Raw genomic sequence first — 25,289 nt, 5'->3', positions numbered from 1 at the left:
CCCAAACCCGGGGGTGAGCAGAGGGGTCTCGGGGCTGCCCCAGGAGGGGGTGGGGGTCTTTTTGGGGGGGGCCCTGCCCCACTCACTGGCCCGCTCGCGGGGGGACTTGGTGCTGTAGACGGAGCAGGGGTTGAACTCGTTGAGCTGCGGCTCCAGGAAGGCCACGGGCATGGCCGCGGCCAGGCGGGCCAAACACTCCCCCAGCGCCGGGCGCTGCCTGCGGGCACCGGGGCGCTCAGACAGGGGCACCACGAAGCCCCCCCGGCACCCCAAAACCCCCCCCTGCACCCCAAAGTCACCCCCCGGCACCCCAAAGCTGCCACCGGCACCCCAAAGACCACCATGGGCAACTCAAAGCCACCCCAAAGCCCCCAGAGGCACCCCATGGCCATGGCCATCATGGGCACCCCAAGACCACCCCAAAGCCACCAGGGGCACCCTACGGCCCCCCCAAAACTGCCCCCCCCCCCCCTCACCTCTCCACGTAGGGGTTCCTGGTGGTGCCCAGCGAGTAGATGCTGCAGAGGATGCGGTAGCAGGACACCTGCACGTCGTCCACTGCGGGGAGGGGACATTTGGGGGGGGTCCCCAACCTGGTGGCCCCCGTAACCCCCCCCCGTTGTCCCATCCCCAACGCGCCCCCTTGTCCCCAAATGCACCCCTTGGTCCCTGCAGCCCCCAAAGAGCTCCCAGTGTCCCTGGTGTGTCCCCCCCATCCCCAAAATGCTCCCCCTGTCCCCAAAGTGTCCCCCTTGTCCCCAAAGACCTCCCCCCATCCCCAACCCCCTCCCCTTACCCCCAACCCTCCACTACACCCCCTTGTCCCCAACCCCCTACCGTGACCCCCTCCCCAAAATCAGCCCCCCTGACCCCCCCCACTCACGGATGACGTCGTCCCCGAACTGGTGCTGGGCCAGGTGCTCGAAGAGGGAGGTGAGGACGGGCAGCAGGGCCAGCGTGGTGTAGCTGATGTTCTGCGCCACCCCCTTCACCTGCGTGCGGCTCTGCGTCACCTTCCCCAGCCGCAGGTTCTCCACCGTCTTCTCGATGTCCTCCGACGCGCTCTCGAAGAAGGAGCGCAGCCCCGCCTTGACGATCTCGGGGCCAGACTTCATCACCGTCCTGGGGAGTGGGGGGACTGGGTGGGACTGGGGGGCACTGGGGGGCACTGGGAGGGACTGGGGGGGCACTGGGAGGGACTGGGAGGGACTGGGGGGGCACTGGGAGGGACTGGGGGGCACTGGGAGGGCACTGGGGGGGCACTGGGGGGTTACTGGGAGGGACTGGGAGGGCACTGGGGGGGCACTGGGGGGTTACTGGGAGGGACTGGGGGGCACTGGGAGGTTACTGGGAGGCACTGGGAAGGACTGGGGGGGGCACTGGGAGGGACTGGGAGGTTACTGGGAGGCACTGGGAGGGGCTGGGGGGGACTGGGAGGTTACTGGGAGGGACTGGGAAGTTACTGGGAGGTTACTGGGAGGTACTGGGAGGCACTGGGTCCCCATCCCACCTGGCGTCCAGCGAGCGGGCGAGGATGTGCAGGCAGTTCACCACTGCTGGGGCGTCCGTGCCTGGGGGACGGGGAGGGGGTGAGGGGCTGCTGGGGCGCCCCACTGCTGCCCCACACCTGCCCCATGGCTGCCCCACACCTGCCCCACACCTGCCCCACACCTGCCCCACTGCTGCCCCATGGCTGCCCCATGGCTGCCCCACACCTGCCCCACGGCTGCCCCACACCTGCCCTTACCGAAGAGGGAGATGCGGTGGCGGACGAGCGCGGCCAGCTTGCAGAAGAGGCTGAAGGAGGAGCGTTAGGGAGGGGTCCCCCAAATCCCCCCAAATCCCCCAACCTTGGGGGTGTCCCCGCGCACCCCCAAACCTGGGGGGGGTCCCCAGGTGGCCCTAGGATGTAGGGGGGGGGATTCTGACCCTCCCCAATCTGTAAGGAGGTCCCCAAAATTTTGGGGGGGACCCCAAGGTGTAAAGGGGACCCCAAGCTGTAGGGGGGGACCCCAAAATATGGGGGAGAACCCCAAAATGTAGGGGGGACCCCAAGCTGTAGGGGGGACCCCAACCTCCCCAGCCAGAACGGGGGGCATTGGGGTGGGACGTGGCACCCCGAATACCCCACCCACGCCCTGGGGGGGGGGGGTCCCGGCACCCCGTGCCCCCCCCAGCCCCCCCACCTGGTGATCATCTCCTTCTCCTTGTTGGACGCGTGGCCCCCGCTGCCCAGCACCTTGGCGGGGGTGGAGAGGAAGTAGAGGCAGTGGTTGTGGAAGTACTGGTTGATGAGGGGCAGCAGGATCTGGGGGGGGGCAGGGGGCTCAGGGGGCGGCCGCACCCCCCCAGGAGACGCCCCCTCCCTCCGCCGGCACCCCAAAAATCCCCTGTGGCCAACAGCGATGCGGGACCCCAAGTAGCGCCCCCAAAAGCCCCCCATAAGGGACCCCAAATAGCTGCGGAGCCCCCAGACACCCCCCCCAGGGGACCCCAAGGACCCCCCCAAGGGCACAAAAATGCCCTGGGGGATCCCCAGCAGGTGGGATGCCCCCAAAAGGAACCCCAAGCACCCCAAAAGGGTCCCCAAACACCCCACAAAGGACCCCAAGAGCCCCATAACAGACCCAAAACACCCCCAAAAGGGGCCCCAAATACCCTAAAAGGGTCCCCAATTTTGGGGTCCCCCTGACCTTGGCGAAGAACTTGATCTCCTGCTCGTGGGGGGACTTCTCCACCCGCCCGCTGCTCACCACCGCCTCTGGGGGGGGAAATGGGACGGTCAGGGGCTGGGGGGGGCACTGGGGACGTGGGGGGGGCACTGGGGACGTGGGGGGGGGCAGGGAGATGGGGGGACATGGACACAAAGGGGCAATGGGGGGGGAAATTTGGGGGTCCCAGGAGAGGGGGAGCACCAAGGGGGGGTGGCTTGGGGGGGGGGGGGGTTTCTCGATGGGGGGGGTCTCGGGGGGGGGGTCCCGTACCCAGGTGGGCGATGAACTCCTGCGAGATGTCCATCCACTTCAGCAGCTGCTGCAGGAAGCCGTAGGCGAAGCGCTTCTCGATGGACGACGTGTCCAGCTCCATGTCCTTCAGCCCCCTGTGCAGTGGGGGGGGCACACCTCAGCCCCCACCCCCCCCAAAAAAAAACACCAACCCCCCCATAAACCCCAAACCCCCCCAAAACCCCCCAATAAACCCCCAAACCCCCACCTCGCCCCCAAACCCCTCTGCGTCCCCTCCTTGAATCCCCTCAGGACCCCCTCCCGTGCCCCCCCCAGCCCCTCAGGACCCCCCCCCAGCCCCCCGGGACCCCCCCCCCAGCACCCACCGGGTGACCGCGTAGCCGTTGAGCTGCAGGAACTTGAGCAGCTCCTGCGCCTTCTCGCGGTCCCGCGCCTTCTCCTTGGCCGTCAGCGTGTCGTAGGGCACGAGCAGGGGGTGCGAGCCCCCCCCTGGGACCCCCCCCCCCGGGTCAGCACCCATGGGTGGGGGGCAGCCATGGGTGGGGGCGGGCACCCGGTGAAGCACCCGTGGGAGACACCCAGGAGGTGGGACCCATGGGGGGGGGATGTGAGGAGTAGGAACTGGGGGGGAGTTGGGGGGGCAGCACCCATGGGTGCTGTGCCCCGGGGGGGGTCGGGGGGGGCGGGAGGCTCACCCTTGGCCTCCAGCTCCTGCTTCTTCTTGCGGCCCCAGGTGTTGTGGTAGTTCTCGGCCAGCTGCTCCGCCATGGCCTGGGGGGGGAAAAAGGGTCGGGGGGGGGCACGGGGTCAGGGGGTGCATGGGGTCAGGGGGGTGCATGGGGTCAGCAGGGGGACGGGGTCATTTGGGGACACAGGGTCAGGGGAGGACATGGGGTCAAGGGGGACACACGGGGTCATTTGGGGACATGGGGTCGGGGGGGTGTATGGGGTAAGGAGGGGACATGGGGTTAGGGGGGACATGGGGTCAAGCGGGACACATGGGGTCATTTAGGGACACGGGGTCACAGGAGGACACGGGGTCATTTGGGGTCACGGGGTCATGTGGGGACATGGGGTCATTTGGGGACATGGGGTCATTTGGGGACACAGCATTGGGGAGGACACATGGTCAGGGAGTGCACGGGGTCATTTGGGGACAGGGGGGTCATTTGGGGACATGGGGGGGACACAGGGGTCGGGGGGGGGGGTCTCCGTCACCCCTCACCTGCAGCTCCCGCGACAGCGTCACCCCCGAGAGGTCGACGGGCTGGGGGCTGTACCCGTGGCTGGGGTCGTAGGTGGCCTGGGGGGGGGGGAACAGGAGGAAACCTCAGCGTGGGGGGGTCGGAGGGGTTGGGGGGGGGGTCCCGGAGCCCCCCCACCTGGGCTGACTGCGAGATCCTGCGCGGCTTCTTGCGCTCTGCCCGCTCCTCCTCGCCCTCGCGCGCCTTCTCCAGCAGCCACTCCCAGGCCAGCATCGCCTTCAGGGACTCCTTGATGGGCCAGCGGTAAATCTCCTTGTCCTGGGGGGGGGCACAAGGGGGGGGGACATTGGGGGGGTGTTAATGGGGGAGGGGGACATGGGGGGGCACATGGGGACACATAGAGGGGGTCACAGCCAGGGCAGCATCGCCCTCAGGGTCTCCTTGATGGGCTGGTGGGAATGTCCTTGTCCTGGGGGGGGCACATGGGGTGGGGGGGGTCATGGGGGGCGATATGGGGTGGGGGGGGGGACGTGGGGTGGGATATGGGGGTACGGGGTCTCGGCACCTTCTCGGAGAAGGTCTTGTAGGGGCGCAGCATGGGGTGCGTCTTGGCCTCCTCGTCCACCGTCTCCCCGTAGGTCCAATTGTTCTGGATCTGGGGGGGGGCACACACAGGACACAGGCTGGGACATTGCGAGGGGGGGTCCCAGCCATTTGGGGGGGGGTCCGGGGCACATGGGGGGGGGTCCCCACCTTGTCGAACGCCCACTTCTCATGCGTGTACTCGGCGTACTTGTTGATGAAGCCGTCCAGCTTCTCGGGGATGATGACACTAAAAGGGGGGGGGGGGCAGAGATTTAGGGTGGGGGGGACATGGATATAGGGTGGGGGGGGCACAGGGATATGGGGCGAGGGGCCAGGCCCTACAATAACCCCCCCCGGCAGCCCCAGGGTGCAGTGGGGATGGAGCCGCTGTGGGGCAAAGGGGGGGGGATTTGGGGAGGGTCCGGGGGGGTCCGGGGGGGTCCCTACTTGAGGGTCTCGACGGGTTTGGGGTCGAAGTTGCCCTCGGCGTCCACCGAGGCCTTTTTCTCGGTCTTGGAGGAGTAGCTGGCGTCCACGTAGTCGGGGGGCAGCGCGCCCGCGATGGCGCAGAGGCACGGCATGGCCAGCTTGTACAGCTCCGCGTCGAAACGCTGGGGGGGGACGGGGATGGGGGGGGGACAGGGATGGGACCCGGGGCCTCTCCAGCCCCCAGCGGGGTCCCCGGATCCCCGCAGACCCCCACGGACCCCCACACACGGCCCCAGCCCTGTAGGGTTCTGTGCCTCGTCCCTGTGGCCCCATCATCAGCCCCATTTCCCCAGCCCTCTCCAACCCCATTTTTCCCCCCCCCATGTCCCCATCCCCACAACCCCAAATCTTTCTTGACCCCCATTTTTCCAACCCTACATCCCCCTCGACCCCCACATCCCCCTCCCTGGTGTCCCCAAATCCCTCTTGACCCCCATTTCCCCACCCCAACCCCACTTCCCCATCCCCACGACCCCAAATCCCTCCCCATCCCCATTCCCCCACCCCCGTGCCCCCCCCACCTTGTGCGCCAGGGACTCGAAGATGCCCCAGAAGAGCTTGCGGGTGAGGTGCAGCTCCTCCTCCGAGCTCACCCCGTAGTTGGGCCAGCCGCTGGGCAGGCAGTAATACTTCCAGCAGCGCTCGTAGTGGTTGGTCAGCAGCTGGGGGGGGGCACGGGGGGCACGGGGTCATGTGGGGACACATGGGGTCAAGGAAGGACACAGGGTTGGGGGGGACACGGGGTTGGGGGGACATGGGGTCAGGGGAGGGATGCGGGGTCATTTGGGGACATGGGGGCGGGGGGGTGTATGGGGTCAGAGGGGGACATGGGGTTAGGGGGTGCATGGGGTCAGGAGGGGTCACAGGGTCAAGGGAGGGACATGGGGTCATTTGGGGACACAAGGTCAGGGGGTTGCATGGGGTCATTTGGGGACACGGGGTCACAGGAGGACATGGGGTCATTTGGGGACACAGTATCAGGGTCAGGGGAGGACATGGGGTCAAGGGGGACACACGGGGTCATTTAGAGACATGGGGTCATTTGGGGACACAGGGTTGGGGGGGACACGGGGTCAGGGGGGATATGGGGTCAGGAGGGGGGACACACAGGGTCAGGGGGGTGCATGGGGTCATTTGAGGACATGGGGTCAGGGGGGTGTATGGGGTGAGGAGGGGACATGGGGTCATTTGGGGACACAGGATCAGGGTGAGGGGAGGACACGGGGTCAAGGAGGATGCACGGGGTCATTTAGGGACATGGGGTCATTTGAGGACACAGGGTCAGGGTCAGGGGAGGATGTGGGGTCAAGGAGGACGCACGGGGTCCCCGAGGAAAATGGGGGGGAGGGGGCAAAACCCCGCAGGGCCCACCTTGAGCGGCATCTTGGCGAACTCGTTGAGGATGGGCACGTCGAAGACGAGGCGGCGCAGGAGGTGCTGCAGCATGGACGGGCGGATGTACCTGGGGGGGGCACGGGGTTGGGCCGGGGGGCCGGGGGGCGTCAGGGGGGGGACACACGGGGAGGGGTTCGGGGGGGTCCCCACCGGCACAGCGCCATCAGGCACTCCTCGATGCCGTCGCGCTGCGCCTTGGTGAGGGAGCGGCCGCGGGACAGGCGGTAGATGGTGTGCAGCATGGAGTCCACCATGATGGCGCGGTGCTCGGTGCCCGCGAACAGCGGCGCGCACTTGGTGATGAGCGGCAGCACCGCCACGCACAGGTAGCGGTTCAGCGCCAGCGCCATCTCCGTCGTGCTGAAGGCGGCCTGGGGGGGTCATGGGGGGGTAATGGGGGGGTTATAGGGGGTAATGGGGGGTAATGGGGGGTAATGGGGGGTAATGGGGGGTTATATGGGGGGTTATATGGGGGTTATGGGGGGGTAATGAGGGGTTATGGGGGGTTATGGGGAGGTAATGGGGGGTTATGGGGGGGTAATGGGGGGTTATGGGGTCATTGGATGGGGTGCCAGGTGGTGGGGAGTGGGCTGATGTGGGTTGGGGGGGAAGGGGGGGTTTGGGGGCTGGTGTTGTCCCATGGGGTGAGGGGATCCCATCATCATTGCATGGGATGAGGGAAGGTTTGGGGGGGCTGTTCCTGGCCCCTAGGGTGAGGGGACCCCATCCCCATCTCACAGGACAAGGAAAGGTTTGGGGGACCCCATCCCTACCCCATAAGGATGAGGGGACCCCATCCCCACCCCATAAGGACAAGGGGGACCCCAAACCCATCCTGTAAGGATGAAAGGACCCCATCCCCATCCCATAGGACAAGAAAAGGTTTGGGGACCCCATACCCACCCCATAAGGACAAGGGGGACCCCATCCCCATCCCATGGAATGAGAGGGAAGGTTTGTGGGACCCCACCCTACCCCATAGAACAAGGGGACCCCCACCCCATCCCCCAACACAAGGAAAGCTTTGAGGACCCCATCCCCATCCCATAGGACAGGAGCAGTTTGGGGGCACCCCACCCCTCCCCCCGGCACCGGGGGACCCCCGAAACCCCTCAGCGGGGCGGGGGCAGATTTGGGGGGACCCCGCACCCCCCGACTCACCGTGTCGAGCGAGGCGGCCGCGCGCATGTCGGGCAGGAAGCCGACCTCCAGCAGGCGCAGCAGGAACTCCTGCGTCTCGATGCCGTAGACGCGGTCCAGGAACAGCACCATGGGCGCCTTGTGGTCCGGCACGAAGCTGGCCGACATCCGCGGCTCCACCAGGTTCCCGTCTGGGGCACAGCACCCATGGGTGCGGGGGTAGCACCCACACCGCCCCCCCACCCTGCTCCTTGCCCCCCCCCGGTGCCCACCTTTGCCGAAGGTGGGGATCTGCAGGGGGAGGCTGATGATGCCCACCAGGTCGTCCAGCGGCACCAGGGAGCGCAGGATGGCGCGGATGCGCAGCGCCTCGCCCTTGCCCGCCTGGATCAGCTGCAGGAGGAGAGCGAGGGGGACGCGTGGGGGGGGTCTTTTGGGGACGGGGACACCCCCGGGGACGCCCCCAGCCCCCCCCAGCCCCGCTCCCTACGTGCATCTCGGGGGCGCAGCGGCCCAGCAGGTCGATGAGCGCGGCGTAGAAGGACATGATGGCGTTGCCCAGGTGCACCCGGTTCTCCTCGTGCGGCTCCTCGGCCCCAAACCTGTGGGGTGGGGACAGGAAAAGGGGTCAGGAGACCCCCAGCACCCCCCCCAGCACCCCCCCAGCACCCCCCAGGACATGGGGGCACCCAGCACGGGGACATTCAACAGCCCCCAACAGCCTCAGGGCGCACCCACGCGCAGGGTCCCCATCTCCATCTCCATCCCCGTCCCCATCCCAGTCCCGGTACTGGTCCCAGTGCCCCCCCCGCCCCACGCACAGCTCCCGCCGCCGGTCCTTCTTGACGGTGGGGCCGTCGCGGGCCGGGTCCTCGGAGATCTTGATGGCGTCCTCGATGGCAGCCAGGAGCCCGCTGCCGCCCTCGCCCCGCAGCGCCGGCCCGAAGCACTCGGGGCGCCGGATGAGCAGGCGCACCACCACGTTGGCGTTCTCCTCCACGCTCTCACCTGCGGGCACCGGGGGCGTCAGGGACCCCCCCAGGGCGGGGAGGGGGTGCGGAGACTTTTTGGGGCTCGTGGGAGGGAGCTGGGGGTGTCTGGAGCCTGGGGTGCAGGGGTGGAGAGGGGGGACCCAGGGGGCACGGGGACTTGGGGATAGTGCCATTGGGGCACGGGGACTTTTTGGGGGAGCGGGGACTCTTTTGGGGAGCATGGGGGCTTTTTGGGGGGTGCAGGGACATTTTTGGAGGTGCAGGGACATTTTTGGGTGCATGGAGGCTTTTTTGGGGGCATGGGGGCTTTTTTGGGGTGCAGGGACTTTTGGGGGCGCGGGGAATTTTTTGGAGACGTGGGGACTTTTGGAGGTGCACAGGCTTTTGGGGGGCATGGGGACGTTTTTGGGGGCACGGGGACTTTTTGGGGGGCACAGGGACTTTTTTGTGGGTGTGGGGGCTTTTTGGGGTGTGGGGATTTTGGGGGCTGACCGTTGACGAAGACGGCGAAGCGCAGGAAGTCGAGGTAGCGCTCGCCGCCGCAGGGGTTCCAGCCGATGTCGGGGTACCCCTTGGACAGCAGCATGGGGCAGCTCTGCAGCCCGCAGCTCGCCAGGTACGTCACCACCTGGGGGGTGCCACGGGGGGGGTCACGGCCGCGGCCCCCCCCCCCCTCCCCACGACCCCCTCCCCGAGCCCCCCCAGCACCTTCTCCAGGTCCTGCTCCTTCAGCGCCAGCGCCAGCTCGTTGTTGTCGATGACGGAGGCGGCCGCCACGTCCAGGGGGGTCGAGCCCCTCATGCCTGGGGAGGGGGGGGCACAATATAGAGGTGGGGGGGGTCAGGGTGAGTGGGGGGGACCCGGGTTGGGGGGGCCGGGCTGGGATCGGGGCACCCCAGGGTGCCAAGGATGGGGCGCGGGGACCCCCACGGTGCCAAGGTGGGGGGCCAAGGGTGCCAGGTGGGGGTGCAGAGATTTTGGGGGGGGCAAAAAGGATAATTTTTTTTTTGGTGCCCCCCCCCCAGGGCATTGAGCTGGGGATGGGGGGCACCAGATGAAGGTTGGGGGCACCCTGGGGAGCTGGGTGGGATTAGAGGGGCGCAAAGAGCCCGGGGAGGGGGGAGCACGGGGGGCAGGAGGGGGCTTGCGGTGATGTTTGGGGGCGCGGGGGGGGCGCGGGGGGGGCTCACCCAGGCCGATGCTGCTGTTCTCCAGCAGGTAGCCCAGGTGGTCGAACATGGAGCGCTGGTTCTGGCGGCTGATGCGGCAGAAGTAGCAGAGGAAGCGGCAGCAGTTGGTCACCATCTTGGGGAAGCGGATCTCCTGGGGGGGGGGCAGGCGTGAAAAATGGGTCTGGGGGGGTGCGGGGGGGCTCAGGGGGGTGGGTTCTGGGGCTCACCTTGGACTCGCCGCCGCCCAGCACGCTGACCATCACCTGCATCACCGTCTCGTGCATGCCCAGCGCCCGCATCAGGTTGGGGTGCTGGTAGAACACCTTGTTGTTCATGATGTTCCTGGGGGGGGGGGGTACATGGGGGGGTCACGGAGCTGGGGGGGGCACCGGGACACAGCCCCCGGGGGCCTGGAGGTGATTGGGGAGTGGGGGGTACCTGGGGGGTACCCAATGGTGGGGGATGGGGGGGGTAGGAGGTGCTGGAGGGGTGCCCAAGGGGGATGTGGGGGGCACAAGGGGCCACCCATGAGGGGCTGTGGGATGCCCAAAAGGCCACCCATGAGGTACCCTGGGGTGCCCAAAGGACCCTGGGGTGCCCCAAAGACCATCCGTGAGGGGCCGTGGGGTACCCAAAGGACCCCGGGGTGCCCCTGGGGCTGGGGGCGCACCCGATGCTCTGTATCATCAGGTTCTCCTCCTCGGGGCCCATCTGCACGATGAGCAGGGAGCGGATCTGGCCCAGGCACTCGAGGAGCTCGGTGGTGTCGGCCACCGAGTGGGCGCTGATGGTGTAGGCCTTGGGCAGCGCGCGCACCAGTTCGCCCAGTCCGTCGTACTGGCGGTGCAGGAGGCTGAACATGGCCCGCACCAGCTCGGGGCTCTGGATGAACGACTCCTGCGCCCAGTGCACCATCGTCTGCGAGATCAGCTCCTGCAGCGTGCCTGGGGGGGGGACGCACGGACCTCAGCCCCCATGGACGGACAGAGGGACCTCAGCCCCCCCCGTCCGATGGCTCCGGTGCCTCGGGGATGGTTTGGCACAGCCCGAGCCTGCCGGTGCCATGGGGACGGCTCAGTTGGCACCTTGGGGACAGCTCCAATGGTGCCCTGGGGACAGCTCTGATGGCATTTTTTGGCCACCCCCATTGGCACCTTGGGGACAGCTTGGCCATGGCTTTGAGGTGGCCCCATTGGCACCTTGGGGACATCTCCGATGGTGCCCTGGGGACAGTTCTGATGGCACTTTGGGGCCACCCCCATTGGCACTTTGGGGACACCTCGGTTGGCACCTTGGGGACATCTCCGATGGCATTTTGCGGCCAGCTTGGGTAGCACCTTGGGGACAGCCCCATTGGCACCTCGGGAACAGCTCCACCATGCCCTAGGGACATCCCTGCTGGGCTCTGGAACCAGCACACAAAATCCCAGTCTCCCCAGCCCCGTCCCCCCCCCCCCCTTACTGGGCACCGGGGGCTCCTCGGGGGGCGCCTCCTCCTCGGGCGCCTTCTTGCGCATCCCCACCACCTTCTGCACCAGCCCCAGCAGCCGGTGGCGCAGCGACGTCTCCTCCGCCTCCTCCTCCTCCTCGCCCTCCAGCTCGATGCCTGGGGGGGCACGGGGAGGGGTCAGGGGGTCGGGGGGGGGGGGCGGCACAGGGAGGTGTCGGAGGGGTGGGGGATCGGGGGCTGACCGCAGTGCGCCAGCAGGTCGTTGTGGAAGTCGAGCAGCTCGTCGCGGATGTCCTCGGGCACGGGGCACTCCTCCTCGTCCGCCCCCGCCTTGTACTGCAGCAGCATGTTGATCTGGGGGGGGGCACGGGGGGGTCAGGGGGTCCTGAGGTCCCCTGGGGCACATCCCCGACTCCCACCATGGCCTTGGGCGCGTCCTCGTGCACGGCCCCATCCCCGTCCCCACTTCCCATCCATGTCCCCATGGGTGTCCCCATCCCCGTCCCCATTTCCCATCCCCGTCCCCATTTCCCGTGCGCGTCCCCGGGCCGGGGGGGGTCACCTGCTCCTGGGGGGGGGATCGGAACTCCCGCGTGCGCCGCGCGGTCTCGGCGGCCGACATGGTGAGCGCCCGCATCAGCTGCCCGTAGCGGCGGCGCTGGTCGCGCTGCAGCCGCTCCACGTGGCGCTCCGAGAAGGCCACGATGGCCTCCACACGGTGCTGCAGCTCCCGGTCGCAGAAGTACTGCAGCAGGTTGCACATCTGCGGACGCAGCGTCAGCGGGGGGGGGGCACAGCACCCCAAGGACCCCCCCCCTTTGGTTGGGCCCCCCTCACCTGCAGCTTGACCGACTCGGGCAGCTTCATCTGCAGCAGCCCTTCCTCCAGCCCCTCGTCCTCCTCCTCCTCCTCCTCCTCCAGCTCTCCGGCCTCAATCGCCTTCTTCCTCGCCTCCTCCTCGTCTTCCTCGTCCTTCTTTTCTTCCTCCTCCTCCTCCTCCTCCTCGCCGGCCGCCGCCTCCTTTCGGGGCTCCCCGAAGACGCGGGGCTCGATCATGCGCAGGACGCGGCGCACGTCGGCGTCCCCCAGCGCGCCCACGGCCAGCAGCGCCGACACCAGCTTCAGCACCGGCACCAGCTGGAACTCCACGCTGCCCCCCACGGGGTCCCGGGCGTGGGGCCCCCCCCCGGCCACCGCTTCGGCCAGCATGCGGATGGCGCGGGCACCCAGCGCGCCCAGCGGCACCCCGGGGCTGAGCGGCGCCCGCCCGCCGCCCGCCGCCAGCACGAAGCAGGGCTCGGCGAAATGGGGCTGGGGGCGCAGGCAGGCGCTGGGACCCACGCCGGGGGGGCCGGGCGTGCGGCTGCCGGGGGGGAAGAGCGTGATGCTCTTGGTGGCCTCGGTCATGGGGATGATGAACTCGGCGCTCATGGAGGCGCGGGCGCGCTGCGCGGCGTCGAGGTGCATGGCCAGCAGCAGGTCGTAGTAGCCGGCGCGCAGCGGCCCCGGCAGCTCGGGGCTCTCGATGGCGAAGAGGAGCTGCGCCTGGTCCACGTGGCTGCAGAGCGCGTGCGCCACGCGGTTGTTGCCCAGGGCGCAGACGGCGCAGTAGAGCTTCAGCGTGTGCCACTGGAAGCGCAGCAGGTCCAGGCGCTCCGACAGCTCCATGATGTCGATGCACCTTTGGGGGGCGGGGGGGGACGGGGGGGCACGGTGAGGGGGTGGTGTTTGGGGACCCCCAGGGATGGGGTGCTTGGGGATCCCATGGATAAGGGCACCTCGGGGTGGGACACCAGTGGACAGGACACTTGGGGACCCCAGGGATAGGGGAACTTTGGGGTGGGACACTTGGGGACCCCAGGGGTGGGACAAGTGGGGTCCCAAGCGCAGGGACACCAGCAGATGGGACATTTGGGGACCCCATAGACAAGGACACCTTGGGGTAGGACACTTGGGACCCCAGAGATGGGACAAATGGGGTCCCAAGGACAGGGTCACCTGGGGTCCCCAAGGATGGGGTACATTGGGGTGGGACACGTGGGGACCCCATGGATAGGGACACTTTGGGATGGAACACCCAGGGTCAGTGGTGGGGGTCCATGAGGACGGGACCCCCACCTCCCCTTGGGGGGCGGATTTTGGGGAGGGGGGGCGCGCCCCCGACCTGTTCTCCTCGGGGATGTGCAGGGCCATCATGACGAGGGGCTCGGAGCACTGCACGGCCCAGCCGTGGCGCTCGCTGATGCGCGCGGTGTCCACGGCCAGCGCCTCGTTGGGCATCCGGCTCCAGGTGACGGGGGTCAGCAGCTGGATGGCCAGCCGGGGGGGGCACTGCGGCTCCGCGTTGCGCCGCTCGCTGCTGAACATCGCGGCCGAGATGGGCATGATGTTCTGGGGGGGGGGCAGGGGGGGGCAATTAGCTGGGTGGGGGGCACCAGGGAGCCGGGTCTGAGTGCGTAGACCCCCGCCGATACCCCACAGACCCCCACAGACCCCCCCAATACCCCAGAGACCCCCGCCGATACCCCACAGACCCCCACAGACCCCCCCCAACTCCCCTCAGACCCCCTCCAACTCCCCCCAACACCCCTCAGATCTCCCCCACCCCCCCAATACCCTGCAGACCCCCTCCAACATCCCCAAGACCCCCCCAACAACCCCCAAGATCCCCCCCAACACAACCCAGACCCCCCCCCCCTCTTCCACCACCACCCCAAAAGACCCCAGATCCACCTCCCCCCCCCTCCAAGGACCCCACCCCATACTGGGGGTCCCGGGGGGGGCACCTTGAGCTTTCCCAGTTCAAACTGGACGACGTGCTGGCTGGTGGGGAGGGCGAAGACGGCGGGGAAGAGCTTGGTGTTGGGCTCCACCTGCAGAAAGGGGGGGTCAGCGGGGTGGGGGGCACTGCCCGCAGCCCCCCCCGGGGGTGTTTTATTTTGGGGGGGGGTCCCACCTGGAAGAAGGTGTTGATCTCCTTGCCGTTGGCCGTGAAGGTCATGAGCCCGGTGGCCAGGTCCAGCAGGCAGCCGATCACCAGGTCGCTGTGGCTGACGCGCGCCTGGGGGGTGCTGCTGGCGAACTCCCCCCCCCACACCATGTAGCAGTTGCTGCGCTTGATGCTGGGGGGGGATTGGGAGGAGTTAGGGGGGAAATTCGGGGTGTTGGAGGGGGATTTGGGGGAAATTGGGGGTGTTGGGGGGGAATTAGGGGGGTGTTGGGGGAGAATTGGGGGGAATTGGGGGGAAATTGGGGGGAATTGGGAGGTAATTGGGGGAGATCTGGGGGAAATTGGGGGTGTTGGAGGGGGAACCAGGGGAAATTAGGGGAATTGGGGAGGAACTGAGGGGGGAATTGGGGGAAATTAGGGGTGTTGGGGGGAATTGGGGGGAATTAGGGGAATTGGGGGGGATTGGGGGAAATTAGGGGTGTTGGGGGGTGTTGGGGGGAATTGAGGGTGTTAGGGTGAGGAATTAGGGTGTTTGGGGGAATTTGGGGAAAATGTGGGAATTTGGGGGGGAGAATAGGGGGTGCCCCCCACATCCCCAGCCTCCCAATATCCCCATGTCCCCAGCCCCTTGGTGTCCCCCCATGTCCCCCACCCCCCCTAGTGTCCCCCCTAATGTCCCCAGCCCCCCAGTGTCCCCCCCAGCCCCCTGAAGCCCCCCCAGCCCCCCCGGCCCCCCCACCTGTCGTGCACGTTGCCCTTGTCATCGCCCATGGTGACGGTGACGGTGCGCACGCGCGAGAGGTCGAAGGCGGGGTCGTGCTGGTGGTAGTCGGGGGTCACCCACCCCACCCAGACGCTCGAGGGCTCCTGCCCCGCGAAGATCCGCACCGAGTAGTAGTACTGCGGGGACATGGGGGGGCTGCGGGGGGGCTGCGGGGTGGGGGCACCCCCGGGGGGAAAAGGGATGGGGAAGGGGTGGGGACCGTGGGGACGAAGGGATGGGGACCATGGGGATGGGGACAAAGGGATGGGGACGGGGATTAAAGGGTTGGGACGGGGACCTTGGGGACAGGGTTGGGGACCACTGGGATTATGGGGACAGGGACCATGGGGACAAGGAGGAAGGGATGGGGACCATGGGGACATAGGGACAGGGATGGGTGAAGGGATGGGGACAGGGATTAAAGGGTTGGGATGGGGACCACTGGGACCATAGGGACAGGGACAAAGGGATGGGGACAAAGGGATGGGGACCATGGGGACAGGGTTGGGGACCACTGGGATTATGGGGACAGGGATGGATGAAGGGATGGGGACAGGGATTAAAGGGTTGGGATGGGGTTGAAGGGATGGGGACCATGGGGACAAGGAGGAAGGGACAGGGACAAAGGGACAGGGATGGATGCAGGAATAGGGACAGGGATTAAAGGGTTGGGATGGGGACCTTGGGGACAGGGTTGAAGGAATGGGGACAAAGGGACAGGGACCATGGGGACCTTGGGGACAGGGATGGATGAAGGGATGGGGATGGGGATGAAAAGGTTGGGATGGGGACTATGGGGACAAAAGGACAAGGACAGGGATTAAGGGGTTGGGGTGGGGACCTTGGGGACAGGGACGAAGGGATGGGGAGAAAGGGATGGGGACCATGGGGACAGGGTTGAAGGGATGGGGACCACTGGGACCATAGGGACAGGGACAAAGGGACAGGGACAAAGGGATGGGGACCATGGGGACCGGGTTGGGGACCACTGGGATTATGGGGACAGGGATTAAAGGGTTGGGATGGGGTTGAAGGGATGGGGACCATGGGGACAAGGAGGAAGGGACAGGGACAAAGGGACAGGGATGGATGCAGGAATAGGGACAGGGATTAAAGGGTTGGGGTGGGGACCTTGGGGACAGGATTGAAGGGATGGGGACCACTGGGACCATGGGGACAGGGACAAAGGGATGGGGACAAAGGGATGGGGACCATAGGGACAAAGGGAAGGGGACAGGGATTAAGGGGTTGGGACGGGGACCATGGGGACAGGGTCTGTGGGATGGGGACCTCGGGGAGATGGGGACGAGACGGGGACACGGGAATGGGACGTGGTGGCACAGGGATGGGGACCACGGGGACACGGGATTTGGGGGGAGGGGGGCAGAAGGGAGGGCTGGGGGCCATGGGGGGTCCATGGGGGGGTCCATGGGGGGTCCATGGGGGGGGGGGCGCCCGCCCCCGTACCGTGGTGGTGTTCATGATGACCTCGGGGTCGTCGCGCTCGTCGGGGACCACGTCCTCCTCCAGGCGGGGGACGGTGGGCACGGCCGGGGGGGGCGCGAACGGCGTCTTCCTGGCCTTGAACAGAAACCTGGGGGGGGGTAGGGGGGGAATTGGGGCACCCCGACACCCCCCCAGGACCCCCAAAGGGGCACCCATGGGGTCCCCCCCCCCATAAACTCACCCCCTCCGGGTCTTGCCCTTCTCGGTGGCCGCGTCCTTCTCATTCTCCCCCCGGGGTTGTTCGCGAGGGGGGGGCGCCGGGGTGGTGGGGGCGCCCCCCCCGGGGGGCTTCTCGCCCTCCCCTTCGCCCTCGGGGGGTCGGGCACCGGCCGAGCGTCGGAGGCGCTCGAATTCGGAGAGGGGCTCGAGGCCGGCGTCGTCGGGGGGCTCGGGGGGGGCTTGGGGCAGGGGGGTGGTGCCGGGGGGGCAGCGGAAGCGGGGGTGGAATTGCACCGGGAGGCTGAGGCGCAGGAACAGCAGCTCGGGGGGGGAGGCGGGGGGGCCGGGGGCACGGCGGGACAGCCGCAGGCAGGGGGGGGCGTCCACCGTCCCGTCCATCCGTGTCACCTGTGGGGACCCCCCCCCCAAATGGGGACACGGGGTCACGGCACGGGCAGGGGGTGGGGGTGGGTGGCTCCCCCCCCATAGGGATCTGGGGGTGTTGGGCACCCCACAGAGGTGTTGGGGACCCCATAGGGACATGCACCCCCCCCAGGTATTGGGACCCCAATATTAGGACCCCCCAAAGGTGTTGGGGAGCCCCCAGGGACACGCATCCCCCCACCATAGGACCCCCCAGGCACTGGGGACCCCATTAGGGACACCCCCATCCCCCCGCAAGTATCGGGGACCCCATTAGGGACACCCCCCAGCCCCCCCCAGGCATCGGGGACCCCATTAGGGACCCCTCCCCATCCCCCCGCAGGTATCGGGGACCCCATTAGGGACCCTCCCCATCCCCCCGCAGGTATCGGGGTCCCCATAGTGCTGTGCCTCCCCCCAGGTACTGGGGACCCCTTTAGGGACCCTCCCCATCCCCCCGCAGGTATCGGGGTGCCCCCAGCCCCCCACACAACACCCCCCACGACCCCCCCGTGACCCCAGGGGGGGGCGCTGACCTCGAGCTGGGGGTGGTCGGGGGGCACGGGGGCGAACTGGGGCAGGCTCTTGCTGAACCAGAGGGTGAGCGGGCGCTTGGTGTTGATGGCGAAGGGCTCGAAGCCCTCCTGCAGCCCGCAGATGGTGAAGAAGCGCAGGCTGCCCACGTCCTGGCCCAGGTTCAGCCGCCCCACCTGCTCCAGGCCCAGGCTGCACACCGGCACGAAGCCTGGGGGCGTCGCCACGTCAGGGGGGCGTCGCGACAGACAGGGGGCGTCGCGATATATAGGTAGGGAGTCGCGATATACAGGGGGCGTCGTGATATACAGGTGGGGAGTCGCAATATACAGGGGGTGTCACAATATATGGGTGGGGAGTCACAGTATATGGGTGGGGAGTCCCGATATACAGGGAGCGTCGCGATATATGGGTAGGGAGTCGCGATATATGGGTAGGGAGTCGCGATATACAGGGGGCGTCGTGAAATATGGGTGGGGAGTCGCGATATATGGGTAGGGAGTCGCGATATATGGGTAGGGAGTCACAATATACAGGGGGCGTCGCGATATATGGGTGGGAAGTCGCAATATATGGGTGGGGAGTTGTGATATATGGGGGGAGGTCATGATATATGGGTAGGGAGTCATGATATACAGGAGGAGGTCGCGATATATGGGTGGGAAGTCGCGATATATGGGGGAGGTCATGATATATGGGGGGACATCGCGATATATGGGTAGGGAGTTGTGATATATGGGGGAGGTCGCAATATATGCGTGGGGAGTTGTGATATATGTGTAGGGAGTCGCAATATACAAGGGGTGTTGTGATATATTGGGGGAGGTCGCGATATACAGGGGGCATCGCAATACATGGGGGGGAGATTACGATATATTGGGGGAGGTCGCGATATATGGGGATCATGACATGAGGGTGGAGGGGTGGGGGGGCCGTTATCAGGCGGCGCTCACCCTCGCCCACTTCGAAGTCCTTGAAGGCCACCTCGGAGCCGGCGTCGCTGATGAGCACCTCGCCGTTGAGCGTGAAGGTGATGTGGCTCTCGGCCAGGTCGATCATGCAGCCCACCACGTCGCCCGCCTGCCACGTCCGCCCGAACGGCTCGCTGCCCACGTGCCAGCGCTGCGCCTGCGGGGACGGGGGGCACCCACGTCGGCCCTCCCCGGGAGGCGAGAGGGGGCGACAGGGGGTGACAGAGGTGCAAGAAGGGGCGATAGGGGGCGATAGAGGAGGATTAAAGGGCGATAGGGGGCGATAGAGGAGCAATAATGGTCAATAGGAGGCAATAGGAGTTCGATAGGGGGCGATAGAGGAGGATTAAAGGGCGATAGGGGGCGATAGAGGAGCAATAATGGTCAATAGGAGGCAATAGGGGTCCGATAGAGGGCGATAGAGGAGCAATAGAAGGCGATAGTGGACGATAGAGGGCGCTGGAGGATAAATAATGGGCGATAGGGGTGTAATAAGGGGCGATAGGGGTCGATATGGGTGCGATAGGGGCCAGTGGGGGGGTCTCACTCGGTGCCCGTTGAAGACGTAGGCCAGCTCGTCGGCGCCCAGCTCGATGTCGGGGCGCACGTGGGGCCGTGCCCAGCCCACGCGCATCTCACCGGTGGTGACGGCCTCGAACTCGAAGTACCACTTCCCGCTGCGCACCGCGTAGCTGCGCTCGGCGCGGAAGATGCGCATCTTGTCGGGGCGCCCCCGCGGCACCCCCTGGGCGGCTGGGGGCACAGGGGCGTCAGCACCCCCCAAAGGCCCCCAGTCCCTCCCAGTCCCTCCCAGTCCCTCCCAGTGCCCCCAGTGCTCACGGCTCTCCTGGTCGGGGGGCTCGATGTTGTATCCGTAGCCGATGAGGGTGCGCACGGCCTCGCAGAGGCTGTCCCTGTTGGTCTTCTTGGTGCGCTCGTCCAGGAGGTTGTAGGGCACCAGCCGCGGGTTGCGCTTGTTCTTGATGTCCTGCGGTGGGGCACACACTGGGAATACTGGGAGCACTGGGAGCACTGGGAACACCAGGGACATGGGGACACTGGGAATACTGGGAGCACTGGGAACACCAGGGACATGGGGACACTGGGAATACTGGGAGCACTGGGAACACCAGGGACATGGGGACACCGGGACATGGGGACACTGGGAATACTGGGAGCACTGGGAACACCAGGGACATGGGGACACCAGGACATGGGGACACTGGGAATACTGGGAGCACTGGGAGCACTGGGAACACCAGGGACATGGGGACACTGGGAATACTGGGAGCACTGGGAACACCAGGGACATGGGGACACCAGGACATGGGGACACTGGGAATACTGGGAACACTGGGAACACCAGGGACATGGGGACACCACCACTGGGGACACCAGGACATGGGGACACTGGGAATACTGGGAGCACTGGGAACACTGGGAACACCAGGGACATGGGGACACTGGGACATGGGGACACTGGGAATACTGGGAGCACTGGGAACACCAGGGACATGGGGACACCAGGACATGGGGACACTGGGAATACTGGGAGCACTGGGAGCACTGGGAACACCAGGGACATGGGGACACCGGGACATGGGGACACTGGGAATACTGGGAGCACTGGGAACACCAGGGACATGGGGACACCACCACTGGGGACACTGGGACATGGGGACACTGGGAGCACTGGGAACACTGGGAACACCACCACGGGCGCAGCGATGCCGGGGCAATCGGGGCCACCACCGCCATGCGCATGGGGAGACGGCGGCGGACACTGGGGGCGCGGGGTCACCGTGGGGACACTGGGGGTCAGCGGGGGGACACGGCTGCGGGTCGGGGGACACGGGGGGGACACGGGGGGGTTTGGGGGGGCTCTGGGGCCCCCCACCTGCACGATGCTGTAGGTCCATCCCTGCTGCACGCGGTCGCGCGCCCACACGTTGTGCGCGTTCTCGGCCAGGCGATCGACCAGCGTCAGCTGCGCCGGCGTCAGCCGCACGTGCGCCAGGTCCAGGGGGGCCGGCTTGTAGCCGTTGGACATCACGTACCTGGGGGGGGGGCACCCGAATGGGGACACCCCCAAAAATTGGATCCCACCAAGGACACCCCAAAATGGGAACCCAAATGGAGACCCCCCAGTTGGGGACCCTGCCAGGGAACCCGTCTGAAATGGGAACCCAAATTGGACCCCAACAATTGGGGACCCCAAATGGGAACCCCCCCAAAACAAGACCCCAAATGGGGATACCCCAAAAGGAGACCCCGAATGGGGACCTCCCCCAAAACAAGACCCCACCAAAGACCCCCCAAAATGGGAACCCAAACGGGGACCCCTCAATTTGGAGACCCCACCAAGGACCCCTCCCAGACCCATTCCCCAAATGGGTCCCCCCCCAATCAAAGACCCCTAAAGGCCGCCCCCCCAAACCCATACCCCAAAGGGGTCCCCCCCCAATTAAAGACCCCATTGGGCCCCCCCCCAATTTGGGACCCCCCCCCCCAGCGCCCCTACGTCTTGGGCAGTTTGATCTTCCTCAGGTTCTCCTCCGCCTTCTCGTCCGCCATGCCCACGTGGCAGCCCAGCGCCAGCAGTGTCCTGGGGGGGGATAAACCCAAATATCAGCGGGGGGGACCCCAAAACACCATCCCTGCCCCCCCCAGCCCCTAGGACCCCCCTCACTTGAGGGTCTCCCCGGACATCTGCAGGTTGTAGTTGCGCTCGGGCTCGGGGAGGCTGTGGAAGTCGAGCAGGCAGGGGTGCAGGCGCTGGTTGTCATCGCGGACCTGGGGGGGGGACACCGGGGGGGGGGTTAAAAGGGGTTGGGGGGGGGGGGTTAGGGTGTTGTTTTTTTGGGGGGGGGCACTCACGGGGCCGTAGGTCCAGCCCTGCTCGATGCGGGGGTGAGGGCCCAGAGCTCGTGGATGTTCTCGGCCAGCTTCTCGCGGATGCGCTCCAGGTGGGGGGCAGCACGATCTGGGGGGGGGGCAACGGTCAGAGGGACCCCAAAAATACCCTCGGTATGGGGGGGGCAGTGACAAAGCCCCCTCCCCTCTCCTGCCCCAGCTGAGCACCCCGAAGCCTCTCCGTGCAACGGAGCCCGAAGCCCCCCCAGCACCCAAATCCCACCCCCGAGTGACCCCAGGTGACCCCAAGTGACCCCAAGTGGCCCTGAGCCCCCGACCCCAACCCCCCCACACCCAACCCCATCCCCTGAGCGTCCCCAAGCCCCCCAGACCCCCTCCCCATTTCCCCCATTCCCCCTCCCCAACCGTCCAGCCCCCTCCCCAAGCCCCCCAACACCCTCCCCAAGCCCCCCAGCCCCCCTCCCCATTTCCCCCCAGCCCCCACCACCACCCCCCCCACCACCCCCCCACACCCCCCCCCCGCCCATTCCCCCCCCCATCACCCCCCCCAAACCTGCATGGTGTCCACGGGGCAGGGGTGAACGCGGTGTGGGGCAGGGCCTCGGTGGGCCCCAGGAGGCAGCGGGCGCCGGGCCCGTGCCCCCCGTAGGCCTTGATGGGCTCCAGGCGCAGCCGCTCGCGGGGCAGCAGCGCCTCGGCGCAGGGCGAGTACCCGGGGGGGGGCAGGAACTGGAAGGCCCCGTGGCGACCCCCCAGCAGGAACCGCAGCCTGGGGGCAGGGGGGGAGAAGGGATATGGGGCGGGGGTCGTCACCCCGCTGTGGGATCCCCCCTGGGGGTGTTTGCCCCAAAGCCCCCCCCCCACCAAGGTGCAAAGGGGGTGGGTGCAAACTGGGTGGTCCCATGGGAATCCATCCCCCCCCCCAGGATTAAATAGCCCCAGTGTGGCACCCACAGCCCCACAGCAGCCCCATAGCATCCTCCCTAGCCCCACAGCAGCCCTTATAAAGCATTCCCAGCCCCATAGCTGCCCCATAGCATCCTCCCCAGCCCCATAGCAGCCCCATAGCATCCCCTATAAATCATCTCCAGCCCCATAGCAGCCCTTATAAAGCATCCCCAGCCCCACATCTGACCCATAGCATCCCTTATAAACCACCCCCAGCCCCATAGCAGCCCCTATACAGCATCCCCCAGCCCCATAGCATCCCCCATGTGCCATCCCCAGCCCCACATCACCCCCATGCAGCATCCTCAGCCCCATAGCAGCCCCATAGCATCCCCTATAAACCATTCCCAGCCCCCATAGCTGCCCATAGCATCCCCTATACACCATCCCCAGCCCCATAGCGTCCCTTACAAAGCATCCCCAGCCCCACACCACCCCCCCATATCCCCCCCCCGGCCCCTCACTTGACGCCGGCCGAGAAGCTGACGACGGGGAAGAAGAGGGCGTCCAGGTTGAAGTTCTCGAACATCCCCTGCACGGGGCAGCCGTTGAGGCGGAAGGAGATGCTGGGCACCCCCAGGTCCAGGCAGCAGCTCACCACGTCCCCCCCCGACAGCAAGTGCTGCTGGGGGGACGCCACCGCGCGCGCCACCCCCCCTGGGGGGGGGAAAAAAGATATTGGTGGAGGATGAGGAGGGTGGGGGAGGAAGGAGGAGGAGGGTGGAGGAGGGAGGAGGATGGAGGAAGACAATGGAGGATGAAGGATGAGGAGGAGGAGGAGGAGGGAGGATGAAGGAGGAGGAGGACGGAGGAAGACAATGGAGAATGAAGGACAAGGAGGGTGGGGGGTGAAGGAGGAGGAGGATGGAGGATGAAGGACGAGGAGGACAGTGGAAGATGGAGGAGGAGGACAAAGGAGGACAAAGGACAGAGGAGGAGGATGAGGAGGGAGGATGAAGGAGGAGGAGGAGGATGAGGGATGAAGGAGGATGAAGGAGGACAAAGAATGGAGGAGGAGGAGGAGGAGGAAGATGAGGAAGAGGATGGACGACGGAGGACAGAGGATGAAGATGGAGAAAGAGGGAGGATGGAGGAAGAGGAGGAGGAGGAGGAAGATGAGGAAGAGGATGGAGGATGGAGGACAGAGGATGAAGATGGAGAAAGACAGAGGGAGGATGGAGGAAGAGGAGGAGGAGGGAGGATGGAGGCCGAAGGAGGACCAAGGAGGATGAAGATGAGGATGGAGGAGGAGGAGGAGGAAGAGGAGGAGGAGGAAGAGGAGGAGGAGGAAGAGGAGGAGGATGAAGATGAGGAGGAGGAGGAGGAAGATGAGGAAGAAGAGGAGGAAGAAGAGGCCGGGTACCTGCCCAGAGGTGGAGGCCGTCGAAAGCGAAGGAGTAGAGGTCGTCGCCGGCGCCGTTGCCCCCCCAGCCCTCGCCGCCCCCCGGGTAGGGGCTGTAGCCCCCCGCCATGGCCCAGCCCACCCGCAGGTGCGTGGCCTGCGCCGTGGCGAACGGCAGCGCCTCCTCCACCAGCACCTCGAAATACCAGCGGGGAAACTGCGTCGAGCCCGGGTGCGTGCCCAGGAAGATGTTGGGGCGCACGCTGCGGGGATGGGGGGGGGTGAGGGGCGCCCCGAGACCCCCGGTGGCAACCCAAGACCCCCAGGAGCACCCCGAGACCACCAGGAGCATCCTGAGACCCCCAGCAGCACCCCAAGACCCCCCCAGGAGGAGCCCCAAGATCTCCTAGAAGCACCCTGAGACCCCCCAGGAGGAGCCCGAGACCCCCAGCGGCACCCCAAGACCACCAGGAGCACCCCGAGACCCCCCAGAAGCACCTTGAGACCCCCCAAAAGTACCCCAGGAGGAGCTCCAAGACCCCCCAGGAGCACCCCGAGACCCCCAGCGGCACCCCGAGACCCCCCCAGGAGGAGCCCCGAGACCACCAGGAGCACCCTGAGACTCCCCAGGATCACCCCAAGACCCCCGGCAGCACCCTAAGACTCCCAGGAGCTCTCCAAGACCCCCAGGAGCACCCCAAGACCCCCCAGGAGCACCCTGAGATCCCCAGGAGGAGCTGCAAGACCCCCAGAAACACCCCAAGACCCCCCAGAAGCTCTCCAAGACGCCCCAGGAGCACCCCAAGACCCTCCAAAGCCCCCCAAGGACCACCAAGACCCCCCCCAGCCCCCCAAGACCCCCAGGACCCCCCCAGGACCCCCCCAGAACCCCCCCAAGCCCCAGCCAGGACCCTCCAAACCCCCCTAAGACCCCCCCAAGAACCCTTCCCAACCCCCCCAAGCCCCCCAGGACCCCTGCAGGACCCCCCCAAGCCCCCCAGGACCCCCCCAGGACCCCCAAAGAACCCCCCCAAGCCCCAGCCAGGACCCTCCAAACCCCTCTTAGACCCCCCAAGAACCCCTCCCAAACCCCCCCAAGCCCCCCAGGACCCCCGCCAGGACCCCCAAAAAGCCCCCCAGGACCCTCCCCAAGCCCCCCAGGACTCCCCCAGAGACCCCCCAGGCCCCCCCAGGCCCCCCACCTGGTGACGTAGTTGACCAGCCCTGTCTGCAGCAGCAGGTCGCGCCGGGGCAGCAGGTTCTCGGTGATGAGGTTCTGGTTGGAGCGCACGGCCACCGCGTTGCACACGCACAGCGAGCACAGCACGTCCAGCACCTGGGGGGGGCACGCGCGTGTGAGCACACACAGCCACGGGTGGCCTTGCACAATCACAGGTGGCCTTGCACGAGTGTGACCTGGCTTGT

At 67.0% G+C, this 25,289-nt stretch overlaps 1 protein-coding gene across 1 annotated transcript in view; it reads right to left on the bottom strand.

Moving 5' to 3' along the window:
* RYR1 (ryanodine receptor 1) overlaps positions 1-25,289 on the bottom strand; it is a 54,867-nt gene that overhangs the window by 16,885 nt on the left and 12,693 nt on the right. The window contains 52 exon segments of the mRNA XM_072030030.1: positions 87-217; positions 477-558; positions 884-1,122; positions 1,511-1,571; positions 1,748-1,797; positions 2,187-2,308; positions 2,694-2,761; positions 2,985-3,100; positions 3,332-3,455; positions 3,662-3,737; positions 4,192-4,269; positions 4,349-4,489; positions 4,737-4,826; positions 4,925-5,003; positions 5,204-5,367; positions 5,767-5,907; positions 6,617-6,707; positions 6,791-7,011; positions 7,802-7,971; positions 8,053-8,173; positions 8,271-8,382; positions 8,602-8,788; positions 9,265-9,400; positions 9,481-9,575; positions 9,963-10,095; positions 10,172-10,286; positions 10,615-10,888; positions 11,407-11,550; positions 11,637-11,748; positions 11,957-12,157; positions 12,232-13,075; positions 13,559-13,785; positions 14,181-14,267; positions 14,351-14,516; positions 15,084-15,244; positions 16,575-16,701; positions 16,795-17,180; positions 17,732-17,940; positions 18,683-18,857; positions 19,248-19,453; positions 19,541-19,688; positions 20,598-20,757; positions 21,222-21,305; positions 21,390-21,493; positions 21,578-21,607; positions 21,610-21,674; positions 21,677-21,683; positions 22,128-22,153; positions 22,156-22,343; positions 22,987-23,179; positions 23,886-24,127; positions 25,067-25,200. Of these exon segments, the coding sequence (XP_071886131.1) occupies positions 87-217; positions 477-558; positions 884-1,122; positions 1,511-1,571; positions 1,748-1,797; positions 2,187-2,308; positions 2,694-2,761; positions 2,985-3,100; positions 3,332-3,455; positions 3,662-3,737; positions 4,192-4,269; positions 4,349-4,489; positions 4,737-4,826; positions 4,925-5,003; positions 5,204-5,367; positions 5,767-5,907; positions 6,617-6,707; positions 6,791-7,011; positions 7,802-7,971; positions 8,053-8,173; positions 8,271-8,382; positions 8,602-8,788; positions 9,265-9,400; positions 9,481-9,575; positions 9,963-10,095; positions 10,172-10,286; positions 10,615-10,888; positions 11,407-11,550; positions 11,637-11,748; positions 11,957-12,157; positions 12,232-13,075; positions 13,559-13,785; positions 14,181-14,267; positions 14,351-14,516; positions 15,084-15,244; positions 16,575-16,701; positions 16,795-17,180; positions 17,732-17,940; positions 18,683-18,857; positions 19,248-19,453; positions 19,541-19,688; positions 20,598-20,757; positions 21,222-21,305; positions 21,390-21,493; positions 21,578-21,607; positions 21,610-21,674; positions 21,677-21,683; positions 22,128-22,153; positions 22,156-22,343; positions 22,987-23,179; positions 23,886-24,127; positions 25,067-25,200 (7,843 nt within the window).

The sequence above is a fragment of the Anas platyrhynchos genome, chromosome 33 (genome assembly GCF_047663525.1).
Source record: "Anas platyrhynchos isolate ZD024472 breed Pekin duck chromosome 33, IASCAAS_PekinDuck_T2T, whole genome shotgun sequence".
NCBI lineage: Eukaryota > Metazoa > Chordata > Aves > Anseriformes > Anatidae > Anas > Anas platyrhynchos.
The sequence above is the reverse complement of the archived record's forward strand: the minus strand, read 5'-3'. Positions and strand labels throughout refer to the sequence as shown.